This window comes from Fistularia commersonii, chromosome 8 (assembly GCF_037954325.1).
Source record: "Fistularia commersonii isolate RoL2024-O1a breed Wild chromosome 8, RoL_Fcom_v1.0, whole genome shotgun sequence".
Lineage (NCBI taxonomy): Eukaryota > Metazoa > Chordata > Actinopteri > Syngnathiformes > Fistulariidae > Fistularia > Fistularia commersonii.
Genome location: NC_141291.1, coordinates 2,593,687 through 2,608,560, shown reverse-complemented (window position 1 = coordinate 2,608,560; position 14,874 = coordinate 2,593,687). Strand labels below are relative to the sequence as shown.

Here is a 14,874-nt window from a genome sequence, read left to right as displayed (position 1 = left end):
TATCTTATGCTATTATTGCTTTATTTTTTTTCATCATGACAGGTGAGGCTCTACCTCACCTGCCTCCCCTGACCGCACTGCAGTGAACCGCAATATGGCGAGGACTGACCGCCAATGGAAGAGACGCCCTTCCTCGACTGTGAGAGAACTCGATTTCAACCTGATAGAAATCGCCCCAAAAAAGGGGCGGGTCCCCACGGAGTGGCACTGCAAGCTGATTGGACGTTAGAGCCCCTACAGCAGCGGTAGAATGAGATTGTAAAAATGTCTTCCTTTTCTGTGCTTCGGTGACGAACAAACCGCCCCTGAAACTAAGTCACGCTATGTCAGGATCTCAACATCCATCATCAGTCATTCACCCTCTCATTCCACCAGGGATCTTCTAGCCGCGAGGCGGGAGCGCTAACCGTCGCGCCGCCGTCTCAATATCAATAGTTTTGTTTATTCTCTTTTACTGCAGATTGTTTTTCTGAGGTTTTTCTACCCCAGAAAATCAAGGACATAAAAACTGTTTATTTCAGTCGTATAGTCTCATTATCTACCTCCCAAAACAATTTCCGGAAGCAATCTTGAAACTTCCGCAACAAAAGGCAATTTACAGTGCCTCTGTGTACAAGAAAAAAAAAAAAAAAAAAAAAAAAACTCAATCAGAGTAAACAAACAAGAAAATAGATAAATTAAATAATAAAAAAAAAATGAATAAAGGAATATGCAGATGGATGAATAAATATAAAGATAAATAAACAAATAATGGATATAAATCAATAAATATAATAAAATAAAATAATAAAATAAAATAAAATAAAATAAAATAAAATAAAATAAAATAAAATAAAATAAAATAAAATAAAATAAAATAAAATGTGTTGCTGTTTTTAACCAAAACCTATTATTTTCCAATTCGTCCGAAGGCGAAGGTGTGGCTCTCCTGGTTACTACACATGCATCATGAGAAGTTTATCAGTTTATCAATAGACGATTGGAACGTCAGTCAACCGAGAGCGACTGTTCTCGGCTTCTCCTCGGAGACGTTTGACGACGTTCATCGTCGGCGATCAACTTACCGCCAGCTTGCAGTGCGGCCTGAGGGGAATGGGGAACACCGTCTTTGGAGGACGAGGACGGAAAAGACGGGAGAGGAGAATTAAATGAGTCCGACTCTCAAACCGGGTTACCGTCTTACGAATGTTGGCTTACCCCTTTGGGGCAGTTGAAGACACCCGGGCGACCCGGCGGTCCAGGAGGACCGGGCGGACCCTGAAAAAAAAAAAGAAATAAGTAGAAGTGACTCAAAGGAGTCGTTTCTGAAATCGGCAAACCAACTGCGTTGTGACTCACCGGTTGGCCGATAGAGTCTCCTCTGTCTCCTTTGGGTCCCGCCACGCCCGGATGACCCTGAACGAAAAGACGCCATCGGAAAATGTTTAAAAACGAACATCACCTCACTGGCCGTCCCTCCCCCCCCCTCGGTGCTTACAGGTCTGCCTGGTAGACCGAACTCCCCTTTGGGTCCTGGTGGCCCCACAGGCCCCTGGTGGCAAAGAAAGAAAAAAAATTAAAAATGCGTTTTAAAAACTTGGAAAGTCTTCTTTTGTTTCTTTTTTTTTTTTTTTTAGATCGATAGAAACTTACCGGAATCCCAGGAGATCCAGTGAATCCATGATCCCCCTTGAAACAAAAAAAAGAATATGCATTAATTCATAAAGGTCTTGTTCATAAGTTCACTTGCCAACAGCTGGAAACGGATTTTATGATAAAATATGAATATAAATATCACTGACGATTTATATCAGAGAGTGATTGATTTCCTTTTGATGTTTGATTTCTTAAACTTTTCAACTCAGTAACGACATCGCCAGAATCTCACATCCGGTATCATTAAACTGAAAATACTTTAACATAACTTTTTGAAAAAACAACAACGGAAAGGATGATTTTTGACGTAAAGTCGTCCATTCGTCCCTTTTCAATGATAATTTTGTTATATGATGATTTATTTTTATGCTGAATACTCCCGTTATTCCAAATGCAATAATTTGTTTGTACAACATCTTCCATGCCAGCGGAGCCTGCTTGTGAAAATATGCTAATTTCACAGGTTGTTTATCAGGATTATAGTCATATTTTAACAGGAATTTGGGTGCGAATGAATTAAAAATTAAATTTGTTTTGGGGCAACTAGTTAATTTTCAAGGTATTATTTAATGTTTCAAAGTTTCAACCCTCTATACCCCAATTTCATACGGTATTACACAAGACCTCTTTTCTTAGATCATGATTATATTATATTATATCGAACTTTTTCGTAATATGTTCAATTACAAATTTGAATTTAAGTCGTTATGGGATTCTTCTTTTTTCTTAATGTCGATTCCCAGATATGTGACCATATCCTTAACAGGAATACCACTTATCTCCAATGTGTTGCATTCTTTAATTTGGAATAATACCGACTTATTTAAGTTGAATTTTAGTCCTGATACTTTTGAGAACATTTTCATGCACTCGACCGCTTTGCTTATCAGATAAAAATATGATTTTATCATCTGCAAGTTGTAATTTTTTTTCCTACCGCCATTGAGCTATTAAACAATCCCTTTTTTTTATATGAATACCGCTTATCCTGCACTCCTGGAGCCTATCCCAGCTGTTATTGGGCGAGAGGCGGGGCTTTACCCCGGGCCGGCCAATCACAGAGCAGCATACAGAGACGAAACATTCACTTCTTGAGAGTTAGGGTCCTCAATTGACCTCCAGCAAGGAACCATGCAGACACAAGGAGAACATGGAGACTCCACACAGAAAGGTCTCCTGTCGGGATCCAATCAGCAGCCTTCTTGCTGCGAGGTGGGAGTCACCAATCATAATGCTAATCGTAGCCTATAAAGTAATCAATAAGGAAATTAATCCAAACCTTGACTCCTTTTGGTCCTATTGGTCCAAGAAGGCTCGACGTGATGGATCCGTCCGCGGTGACGATGATTCCTGGTTCTCCCTTTTCACCCTGCACACACACACACACACACACACACACACACACACACACACACACACACACACACAATAATAATTTGAGCAATTTAACATATACAAATTTTATATGTTATATGTATATATGTTTATATGTTATATTAAATGTTATATGTTCTCTTTTTTTATCCTTGTTATTATTCTGTTCTCATCCTGTTTATTTTTATCCTTGTTGTCATTCTGTTATCTGTTCCAATTCTTGTTATTATCTTCGTCCCTGTAATTGTCCTATCAATTTATATTTATTGATATTGTTATTGTTGCGCTGCCATGACACACAAATTTCACCGATGGGGATCAATAGTGTTATCTTATCTTCTTCTATTTACTGTAAAAAGTAAACAATGGAGATTCACTTACTTTTAATCCTGAAGGTCCGTGGATGCCCTGAATTCCAGCGTCGCCTTTCGGCCCCTGCAGTCCCTGCGAGCTCAGAGCCACACCGAAAGTCACGAAGATGGACAAGAAATCACCCGACTCCATGACCGAGGGCGGCTTTCACGGGAGCTCGATACTCACAGCGAGTCCCTGAGCTTCAAATATCCCTGAGAAGTTGAAGGCACCATCTGTGTCGTTGAGCAGGAGCTGCAAAAGAAGAGGAAAAATAAAGTGAGTCGTGGAACGAACGGATGCACGGATGGGCGGAAAGTGGTGGCGATTCTTCTGATTCCGAGCGGCGCCACTTACATCCTGGAGGTTCATAATGGCTCCTGGGAGTCCGGGTGGACCCGGAGGGCCCGGAAGGCTGAGTCCATCCCGTCCTGCCTCCCCCTGCGAAAAACACAGGGTTTTCAAAGACGAAACCTCCTGCAAACGAGCATGTGTATTTCAAACTTTCGGTTTTGATGTCACCTTTTGTCCCGGAGAGCCTCGTTCCCCCTTCGGTCCCTGGAAAGAGACACAAGGTAAAACACCGGTGATTAAAACCGCAACGTTATGACAGCTAAAATCGGGTCATCGGCCGGTTACCAGTGGCACGATGAGAGTTTTGGTGAGAAATGGTTGATTGATTCCTTTGATTCATTTGAACCATTTGAACCATTTGAGTCATTTGAATCATTTGAATCATTTGAATCATTTGAGTCACCAAATCAGTCATTCATGAATACATTTTTCCTCTTTGAAATCGATAAAATAAAAAAATAAATGAAATAAAAAATAAAATAAATTATTAACTAACACAGCAATGTTTGAGTAAAACAACCATGTCCGGGATGGAGTTGTGCAATCACGGTGATAAATTTGCATGTCAGTAAAACATATATTGATTAAATTAATAATTCCAAAAATATTATTGTTATTATTGTTATTGTAAAGATGATAATAAAAATATTAACAATAATAATGATAATAATGTATTTATTGAGATCTTAAAGCCCTGGTCCAGAGCGTATGTTTTCGCAAGTGGGCAGTGCTAATTACGGATCGGTCGAATGAGTCAACAGAGACGAGGAATCGTGACTCATGAATCGGTAAGATGACTCGCCAGGTTATGCACGATTTATTCATGACCATCCATCACAATAGATGGGCTTGTGAACTTCTACAGAGCCTCTTCTCCTCCTAAAGGAGCTTCAGGGAACTGGTTTAGCTTAGGATACGGTCTTCTCCATGATCTATATCTAGTCCGGAAGAAGGGCAGGCTAATCCCACCGAGCCTGAAAGTACACTGGTCTTCCATCTTCCGCCAGACACAGGCAGAACTTCTTCTCCAGAGCTGTGAAATCCATCTCCCCTCCAGCAGGAACACCTGACTGAGGCCGGGGGGAGTTGAGATTTTCACCGCTTCGGAATTGTTTATGTCTATTTCTAGTGTTGCCTCTATATAGCTGTTGGTCGTTGCGGTGTGCGCCTGGCAAAGCCGAAAGCTACCCATCTAAATTCCATAATGCATCGCATGAGGACAATAAGGATTCTTGATTTTAGCTGCGAACGATTCTTCAGTTTGGTAGAAAGTGGTACTAGAACCTGCTTTGCCTTAAAACACTGTTTTGTCTGTTGTTAAAACACTGCATTAAGACACAAGCATTAGCCCCCCGTAAGGACAGGGCATTTCACAGATGATGGAAGATCTCTGTCTAGACGGACGGACAAATGGTTGGAAGTCATTGATTTCCCTGAAACCCCAGCAGAAAAGACTCTGACATTCGGATTAAAGTGTCGTCGTGTTTTGTCTGAGGCTCATATATGTTGACGTTACGTACGCCCACTATTCCCACAACCCGTGACGTGCATTCGGGGGAGGCAGGAGAGGCCGTGCCTCACTTGCCAATCTTGGAAAGAAAAATATGTCAAATGAAAACAAAAAAAAAAATTAAAATGTGCTCAAATATCTTATTGCACTGCCACTGTTCTATTTCACTGTTCATATTCACACCTTTAATAATATTTATAATAACGTTTATACTCTGCCTATCAGCACATACACAAATGCACTGTGGACAGCAAAGTTCACTGTACAGGGAAACATGTTTCTACACTGTACATGTGACAATAAACACTTTACATCTCGAACCTATATCAATCAGTGATTTGCTCTACGAAGGTATTTTCAGTTTAATTCACCATTTTTAGATTTTTATTTTTTTTTATTCAAAAGTGCTGGTTTTTCACATTTACCATTAAAATACTGAGAGGTGAGGCTGCCGATTGTTGAGCCTCAATGTAGATTGTGCAATGAGGCTGGCTGCCGGCATGCTCTGCACTAAGACCGTCTTGCTGTCTCTGTATCTCGCTATTAAATTGTTTTTTTACATTGTTTTTTGTAAACAACTGTATCTGTGTTTCCAGTTGCTTGTGCTGAGTGATTACAAAACAGCTGTGAAGAGCCATCAAGTGAGGCAGGCAGTACCCCTGCCTCATGGTAGGCGTGTCTCACCAGCCATGAAGCTCAACGCACCGCATCCAAAGTTCGTCTCAGATAATAATGAACACGTCTAGCAGAAATGGATTCATTCACTGACCTCGTCTCCTTTCTGTCCCTCCTGTCCCGGCGCCCCCGGCGGGCCCTCGGCGCCGTCCTCCCCCTGCGTGAACAAAGTACAACACCGCCATGCTTTCATTGTTTCAAGAGATAGAGTTGAAGAGAAATGATGCAGAGGCACACAACCATTCACTCGCTCACGCTTCTAACAACAAACAAATCGAACCGCGAATTCGCAAACAAACTCGTCGGTTTGCATCCCGATGTTTACATTGCTCATTGTTGCGCTCTCCTTTTCCCTTTATGTTTTTTTTTGTGCTGTCTACATTAAACAATAAATTATAATCATAAATTAAATTATATAAAATTATAAATTAAATTAAATAAATTCAGAAATTAAATTAAATAAAATGACAAATTAAATTATTTAAAATTATAAATTTAATTATATAAAAATGAACCCTCATTATGGTTCTCAAAAAAGTGAAAAATTCTATTGATAGTGGCATAAAGTAGACTAAGCTAGTGGTTCTTCATTATATTCTGCCCCTCGTCTCACACATAAATATATAAATAGTGTAATTTGTCTATAAAATTGTTCTCTGTACAGCTCTAATATTGTACCCTAATTAACATTAAAGAAAAGAAAAAAAAGTAGAAATCAAATTTATTAACGGTGGTTTTTAGTCTGTAACAGAAAAGATTTAAGATTTATCAATTTGCTTGAAATTAAAAAAAATTCAATCCTTATTCAAACTATTAACATTTTTGGATCGACTGAACCATTCGATAGTGAAAAATAAAAATCAATAAATAATAAATTAAAAATTGATCAGCAACATAAAATCAGGAGCAAATTAATAAAACAATTCGAGCTGATTTTTTTTTTTTTAATCAAATTGAGGACGTCAGGATTAATGGCTACTATGAGCACGTTTTGCAGTGCAGTTTTTCGAAGCTGTGATCCTGCAACTCAGCTCACAGCAAACACACCCGTCAACGATTGTTTTGGACCGAAGGAGGAACCTGGAGAACCTGGAGGAACTCCACGCAGACACAGGGAAAATATTGTTTTCAAAATCGAGTTTACCAAACTTTTGGAGGGAAAAATAAATAAATAATAATTAAAAAAAAATAGATCAATAAAAATAAATTTTATTTAAAAAATAAAAATAAAAAAAGCAGACTTTTATGCGCCGGATATGAAAGTACACCCACCTTTGGCCCTTCTTTTCCTGGAGGACCACTTGTCCCTTCTTCACCCTGTGGGATAAAAGTAGAAAATGAAAATAATCTTTCACGCAAAATTAAATATTTCTGAATTTGGACAATTTAATGAAAGTAATGAGTCACTACAGGGCAACTGAAGAACTTTTCCATTATGAATCAAGTCCTAAAACTAAAACATAAAATCTTTTTTTTTTTTTTTGGCTTCTCCAAATTATATGTGTTGCTTGTTCCCCCTCATCTTGTCCTCCTGTGCGTCCAGAACTGGAAATACAAACCCAAAGTGTGTCCACACACATTATCTGCTGTCTTACCTTCGGTCCTGGAGGTCCAGGCACCCCTACAGGTCCCTGGAGGAGAAAATGAAAAACAATTTTTTTTTTCTGATGATGTATGAGAGCATAACATGCTAGAAAATAACAACAACAAAAACAATAATAATAATAATAATAATAAATTATATCATTATTAATATTATTATTACCGTTATTATTATTGTTGTTGTGGCTGTTATTAACCTCAAATAGACTTTTAATTTCACCGTCAATCAACATAATGTATGTTAAATACTGGAATCTGGTTTGATCAACATCATTCATATCTTTGCCCTTTTTTTTAATTTTAAATAATTTTCAAATATGAGATAATCAATGCATTCAGATTTTTTTCACATATCATCATTATTATTATTATCATTATTGTTATTATTGAGACGATGAGATGGGATGTACTTTAATAACTTTATTATTAATATCTATAAAAATAATAATCATACTAACAGTTATAAAAATAACCTGAATTGTGACATTACTATTATTACTTCTACTATTTTGTTTATTATTAATTATCATTTATAATTTTATTATATATTTGTTATACATTTCATGATTTATTATTACATTTTTATTTTTATTTTTATTTTTATTTTTATTGTAAATTTTTTTTTTTTTTTTTTTTCATCATCATGATCATCAGAGACTGATGAAACTGTGGCGGGTCGTACCTGTGGGCCTCTGGACGTCACCGCTCCAAAGTCATTTCTCATTCCTGACATTTCATGGTCCTGAAAGACAGTTGCAGGACGTACTTGTTTAAATGTGCTAGTTTTTCACAGATGCCTAAAACAAACAAATGAATAACCGTTTGGTCACTCAACAACTCAAGTGGAGAATAATTTCTCCCCAAAAATAGCAGAATTTTCAAAATAATAATCTGGACTCTGGCAGGAACAGGGTTCAACTTATAATAATATTAATTCACTTATTCATCCAGACGCCCACTTTAATGTGCACACGTTTAAATGATTTAAATTGTGCAAATACTGTGTATTAAAAGAAAGCAGCAGTACATCCAAGTCCAGGATGTAGCCTTTTGCAGGTGGACCCGGAGGTCCGGGTGGGCCGGGCGGACCTCTGGGACCGGGTTTCCCCTCGTGACCTTCGGATCCAGGATTCCCCGGCAGCCCCTGCGTTCCCGGGTCCCCCTGGGCGAGACACACACACACACGTATCAAACCCGCACACTCGTGCAAACACACAAAATTTGCAAACCCTCTGTGTAAAATAGCAAAGGGTTTAATGCGGCGCGAAGCGGTTCATTACACGAGCGCGGGTGGATCATCGCCGAGTTCAGGACGGCAATAACGCGTTAATGTCCTACCTTTGGTCCTGGTGGCCCGCTCACACCGGGCTCCCCCTGTGCAGCAATGAAAGGACGATAAAAACAAATTACCCTTCAAACTATGACGACTCTGGACCCGTTTTTTTTTTTTTTTTTTGCTTACGAAACCAAAGGACAGATTTGTGTTGCAAATCTGCGATACGTTATTTTGCATTTATAACGATGTTAGCGGTCGTCCACTGCTGATGCTTCAATAGCAAAACATATGGACTGCGGTGCGTTATGAGAACGCAGCTTTGGCAAACTTTTCTGTAAATTAGTGATTTACAGCCGACCAAGAAATTGATATATAGAATCTTTAAAACCTTACCCACTTACTGTAAATTGTAATAATTTATCTGTATATATGTTCATAGCTGTACAATATTTCCTAACACCTACATGTACAATATAGTTTTCATACTCTTGTGCATTCCAAAGACTTAAGACGCTTTATAGTTTATTCATATTTCTTATTCTCCCTTTTTCTTTTTTTTTTTTTTTTAATTTTACAGTTTACTGTTTATGGTTTTTACTGTATACAATTTTTCTACTATTATTTATTATTGTTATATTTTTCTTGTAACTCTGGATCAACAATTTCCTTCTGGATAAATAAAGTTATTCTTATTCTTATTCTTATTCTTATTCTTATTCTTATTCTTATTCTTATTCTTACTTTCTTTATATTCCTAAACCCTTGAATTGCGCAGCAGATAATACCTGCAAACTTGTAGCCCTAAAAAGAGGCTGGGGAAATTAAATAAAATACGGTTGTGATATCCTTCTTCTTTTCAACGTTTTTACCTTTTCGGTCCGTCTCACTTGTTTTGACGTTCAAAACAAATTCATTTCAACGGCGACGTCCATTAACGTAAAACTGCCTCACCTTTTCTCCCTTTTCTCCTGCTGCGCCCGGTTCCCCATCTTTTCCATCGACGCCCTGCAAGAAAGCGACACGTCTATATTTTATTTCATCATTTCCCAACTCGTCTGCAGTTAAAGTGTTTGCATGTAAAGCGCCGGGGAAACATTTAAGAATTTTTCATGACAGGAAAATTACATTTGGGTCCACTCATTCTGTTATTGAAGCTGGCGTTTTATACAAAAAGGCACATCTTCCCCCCCGAACAATGCTGCAGCACAACAAAACTCTGTTAGCTCTGCTATACCTTTGCGAGAACTTTCATTGGAAAATAGAAAAAGTTATTTTTACAACACAAACAAACACACAAACACACACACTCACAAAGACACACAAACACACAAACACACACACACATATTGATGAGCTTTACGCATCAATATACCCACACACACAACCGAGCAGTGGAGACAGGAGCAAGAATAGGTATTTATGCATAGGTATTATAATAATAATAATAATAATAATAACAACAACAACAACAACAACAACTATAATCGTATTATTATTAAATATATTATTATTGGTGCAATTGTTATCATAATTATCATTATTATTATTGTAATTATTATTATCATCATCATCATCATTATTATTATTATTATTATCATAAATTGTATAATAAGTTGTATTATTATACACTTATGTTTTTAGATCATTATTAATATTAGTAGTAGTAGTTTTATTATTATTCACAACCGAACAGTGGACAGGTGCAAAAACATATATGTATGCATGGGTATAATAATGATAATAATAACAATAATAATAATAAGAATAATAATAATAATAATAATAATAATAATAATAATAATAATAATAATAATAATAATAAAAACAATAATTATATTATTATTAAAAATATTATTATTGTTGCCATTGGTATCATATTTATCATTATTATTAATGTAATAATTATTATTATTATCATCATCATCATCATTATTATTATTTCTATTTTTCATATGATTGTTGTTGTTGTTATTATTATGTTGTTATTAAATATACTCTTATTAGATATAATCAAACATACTTTTAATTTCACTGTCTATCCACATAACTTATCCAAACCATATGGTTGTACAATTACATACTGAAATCTGGTTTAGTAAACATCATTCAAATCTTTTAAGTTTTTTTTGCTGTGCACTTTTCTACATTTAGTTTCACATTTCAAGTCATTTTCAAATATGACCTCATATTTTTTTGTGATTTTAATAAAAAAAAAGAAAAAAGCTACACACACACACACACACCTACACACACACACAGAGTATCATCTGAGCAAAGTTTAAAAGGAGATTTTTATATCAAGCGTATGGAGGGGGGGGGGATACTGCCTTTTTGGTCAAGTGTTAATACCTGACCAGACCCTGAACCAGAACCAGAACCAGAACCAGACCAAGAGCCGGAGCCACTAAACCACTCCTCAATCACCTGGAAGAAGAGGCTGGATCGTGAGTCAACGCGTCCACTATTCTAAACACGTGCATCCAAACGTAAACATTTATACATCAACGTTTAATCGCGACGTGTTGCAAAATGTTAACGTTCCGATAGGTTGGAGACACGAGACACTTTCTGATCGGCTAAAATATCGGTTTGATTTTTACGCAAACGTTTTGGACTTACTTTGATTCCGGGTTCACCGTCTTTTCCGGCGGCACCCGGAGCTCCGGGGGGTCCCGGGAACAGGTCCTCGGACGGGGACCCCGGAGGTCCTGGTTGGCCCGGGGGACCGGGAGGACCAGGAGGCCCCTGATGGCGCAAATCAGGGTATCGGGTGTTTATATCGTCAAAAAACGTGAAGTAATATACGGTTAGATATAAAAGTGAAGTTATAGATTGGCGGGAAACTGGAGAAACTATATATTTATGTGATGACGCACATCTAGAATCATTTTAAGCTTCTTGATGCAGCAGAACAATGAAGATCACTCACCCTGATCAGATCTGCATCATCAAAGTCCTCATAGCCGGAGCCCTCCTGGTAAAATAAAAATCAAAAAATAAAACCAAATAAGATGAGGAGTCACTTCGTATTCCAACCAATTTCAATAAATTCCAAAATAAATAAATGTATCTCGTGAACTTACAGGAAACAGGGATGACTTGCTGAAGCGACCTGGAGGTCCTGGAGGTCCTGGGGGACCCGGTTCTCCAGCACCTGGGTCACCCTTTGGAGAACAGATATATATTTTATTTCAGATGATATCTATAAAATAATTATCAATAACATTTATACATTATTATAAAAATAGTATTAAATAATATGATTAAAGACACCAATATTATTGAATGTATCAATATTATGTATTATTCATATATTTTCTATTAAATATATATATTAATATACTATTATTACAGTATCAATAAATAACTGTCATGAGTAAATATTATTAATTTGTACAAACCATGTATTATATATTATAATTATTATAAAACATCTCTTAATTGTTATTATTATCAGTATTGTATTATAATAATTATTTCTTCTTCTGCTTCTAATTATTATTATTATCATTATTATTATTCATAATAATAATAACAACAGCAGAACCAATAGTAATTATTATCATTATTATTACTATTTTTATTATTATTATTACATATAAATGAATATTATATTATAAATAATATTATAAAATATTATAAAATATTATATTATTTATATATAATTTATATATAAATTATAAAACATCTGTTTATCAGTATTGTACAATAATAATTATTTCTTGTTCTTCTTCTCGTTATCATTATTATTATCATAATAATAATAACAACAGCAATAACAATACTAGTAATTATTATTATTATTACATTATATATAAATATACATTATAGGGATCACACCACATATAATGATATTTTACATTATGATGAAACAATTTATTAATATTTTTTTGCATTATGCATTATTATTATCATTATATATTAGATTATGTCTTGAAATATTTTTAATTAATCATTAATATAAATTTCAATAATAAAGACTGAGGCAAATATAAAAAAGAAAAGCGCGTCCCACCCGGTCCCCCTTGGGTCCAGGATCTCCAGGAAGCCCCGGGAATCCAGGTTTCCCCGTCTCTCCCTGGAAACAAACAAACAAAAACAAACAAGTCAGCGTGGCACATATTAAAAAAAAAAAAAAAAAGAATAAAAGAAAAAAAAAAAAAGTGATTTTCTGCAAAGTAGAATAAAAAAAATGCAACCAAAACTTTACTCACAGGAGCTCCATCGTCGCCTTTTCTTCCCTACAAAGAGAATAAACGTTATTTCACCCGTCGGACGGACATGTTGTTTGGATTCGGGTCAAAACTCACAGGCTCTCCATCTTTCCCGGGAGTTCCAGCTTGTCCCGGATGTCCCTGCGGTCCCTCCGGCCCCTGAGGGCCCCGGGGCCCCGGCTCCCCCCTCTCTTCCGAGGCTCTTCCAGGGGGTCCGGAGGGCCCCGGGGGACCCGCCGGGCCCGGATCGCCTCGCTCCCCTTTCTGCCCCGTCCACCCCTGGAGGCAAAACTCAGCATCAGCCAAGAAATCCCAAATATCACACTCGCAACTTTGCAGATTTTTTTTTTTTTTTTTTTTTTTTTTTTTATAATTCGGTTCCAACGATTTTATAATTCTATAGCATTTTTTTTTTTTTTTTTTGCAGTATTTAAACCTTTTTTTTCCAATGATAAAATTGCCATACTGAGATGAAAAAAAAACCAGGAAAAAATAGAGTAAAAATAAACTCAAAAAAATTCATTTTATAAAATTAAGAAAATACAAGATCTCCTTTGCTAAACCTTATCGTTATATTCATCGCCAAAACTGCTGCACAGAAAATTAATCATCATTTAAGTTTCGGCGCAGCAAAGTATTTTTAATGGTGAACACCAAAAAATGATTAATTGAAACTACAACATTTGATTACTTTCCAAAAATAGGTTGTATTTGCTTTACATGTCATTTGATTTTAAATTTGCTCATTGACGGTACATTTTGTGTTATATTTCAGTGTTTATTGTGCGTAAAAATGATCCAAAAGCGTTTAGTGTTTAGTTTGTGAGGGATCGCAAAACTGGACTGGAGGCTCAGCTCGCCGCTGCCTCACTCGGCGTCTTTCCGCTGTATTGGAACAGGGAAAACACGAAAACTGCAGCGACGTCGGCAATAAAATTAATCAGAATGATTGGAATCGTACGAGAACATTTCTATTGTACATCGATGGACAAATATTTATACATTTGTTTTTCAGCTTTTTTTTTTTTTGTTATGACGACAAAGGGGAGGCACTGCTCGTCACTGCTATACTGAGCATGTGCAGTATGTTTGGTATACTAAGTATGCATGCTCAGTATTCTGAGTACACATGCTCAGTATACTGAGTACACATGTTCAGTACTCCAAGTATTTATGTTCAGTATAGTGAGTACTCCTGTTCAGTATAGTGAATATTCATGTTAAGTATAGTGAGTACTCTTGTTCAGTACTATGACTACTCATGTTCAGTATAGTGAGTACTCGTGTCCAGTATAGTGAGTACTCATGTTCAGTATAGTGAGTACTCATGTTCAATATACTGAGTACTCATGTTCAGTACTCTGACTACTCATGTCCAGTATAGTGAGTACTCATGTTCAGTATAGTGAGTACTCATGTTCAATATAGTGAGTACTCATGTCCAGTATAGTGAGTACTCATGTCTAGTATAGTGAGTACTCATCTCCAGTATAGTGAGTACTCATGTTGAGGATAGTGAGTACTTATGTCCAGTGTAGTGAGTATTAATGTCCAGTGTAGTGAGTATTCATGTCCAGTACTCTGAGTACTCATGTCCAGTATAGTGAGTACTCATGTTGAGTATAGTGAGTACTCATGTCCACTATAGTGAGTATTCATGTCCAGTATAGTGAGTATTCATGTCCAGTACTCTGAGTACTCATGTCCAGTACTCTGAGTACTCATGTTGAGTATAGTGAGTACTCATGTTGAGTATAGTGAGTATTCATGTCCAGTACTCTGAGTACTCATGTACAGTATAGTGAGTACTCATGTCCAGTATAGTGAGTACTCATGTTGAGTATAGTGAGTACTCATGTCCAGTATAGTGAGTACTCATGTCC

At 36.6% G+C, this 14,874-nt stretch overlaps 1 protein-coding gene across 2 annotated transcripts in view; it reads right to left on the bottom strand.

The window, feature by feature from the left end:
• LOC147231589 (uncharacterized) overlaps positions 1-14,874 on the bottom strand; it is an 83,869-nt gene that overhangs the window by 12,074 nt on the left and 56,921 nt on the right. The window contains exons 10-33 of one of the 2 annotated variants that reach the window (XM_086150472.1): positions 13,088-13,270; positions 12,992-13,018; positions 12,793-12,855; positions 11,861-11,941; positions 11,707-11,751; positions 11,397-11,522; positions 11,127-11,201; positions 9,729-9,782; positions 8,840-8,875; positions 8,529-8,663; positions 8,184-8,243; positions 7,495-7,530; positions 7,172-7,216; positions 5,994-6,056; positions 3,883-3,918; positions 3,718-3,801; positions 3,550-3,615; positions 3,391-3,453; positions 2,915-3,004; positions 1,633-1,668; positions 1,478-1,531; positions 1,339-1,395; positions 1,198-1,257; positions 1,065-1,106 (exon numbers count right to left, since the gene is read on the bottom strand). In XM_086150472.1, the coding sequence (XP_086006598.1) occupies positions 1,065-1,106; positions 1,198-1,257; positions 1,339-1,395; positions 1,478-1,531; positions 1,633-1,668; positions 2,915-3,004; positions 3,391-3,453; positions 3,550-3,615; positions 3,718-3,801; positions 3,883-3,918; positions 5,994-6,056; positions 7,172-7,216; positions 7,495-7,530; positions 8,184-8,243; positions 8,529-8,663; positions 8,840-8,875; positions 9,729-9,782; positions 11,127-11,201; positions 11,397-11,522; positions 11,707-11,751; positions 11,861-11,941; positions 12,793-12,855; positions 12,992-13,018; positions 13,088-13,270 (1,617 nt within the window). The remainder of the gene's footprint in view (positions 1-1,064; positions 1,107-1,197; positions 1,258-1,338; positions 1,396-1,477; positions 1,532-1,632; positions 1,669-2,914; positions 3,005-3,390; positions 3,454-3,549; positions 3,616-3,717; positions 3,802-3,882; positions 3,919-5,993; positions 6,057-7,171; positions 7,217-7,494; positions 7,531-8,183; positions 8,244-8,528; positions 8,664-8,839; positions 8,876-9,728; positions 9,783-11,126; positions 11,202-11,396; positions 11,523-11,706; positions 11,752-11,860; positions 11,942-12,792; positions 12,856-12,991; positions 13,019-13,087; positions 13,271-14,874) is intronic. The other variant, XM_086150473.1, reaches the window with a different exon arrangement.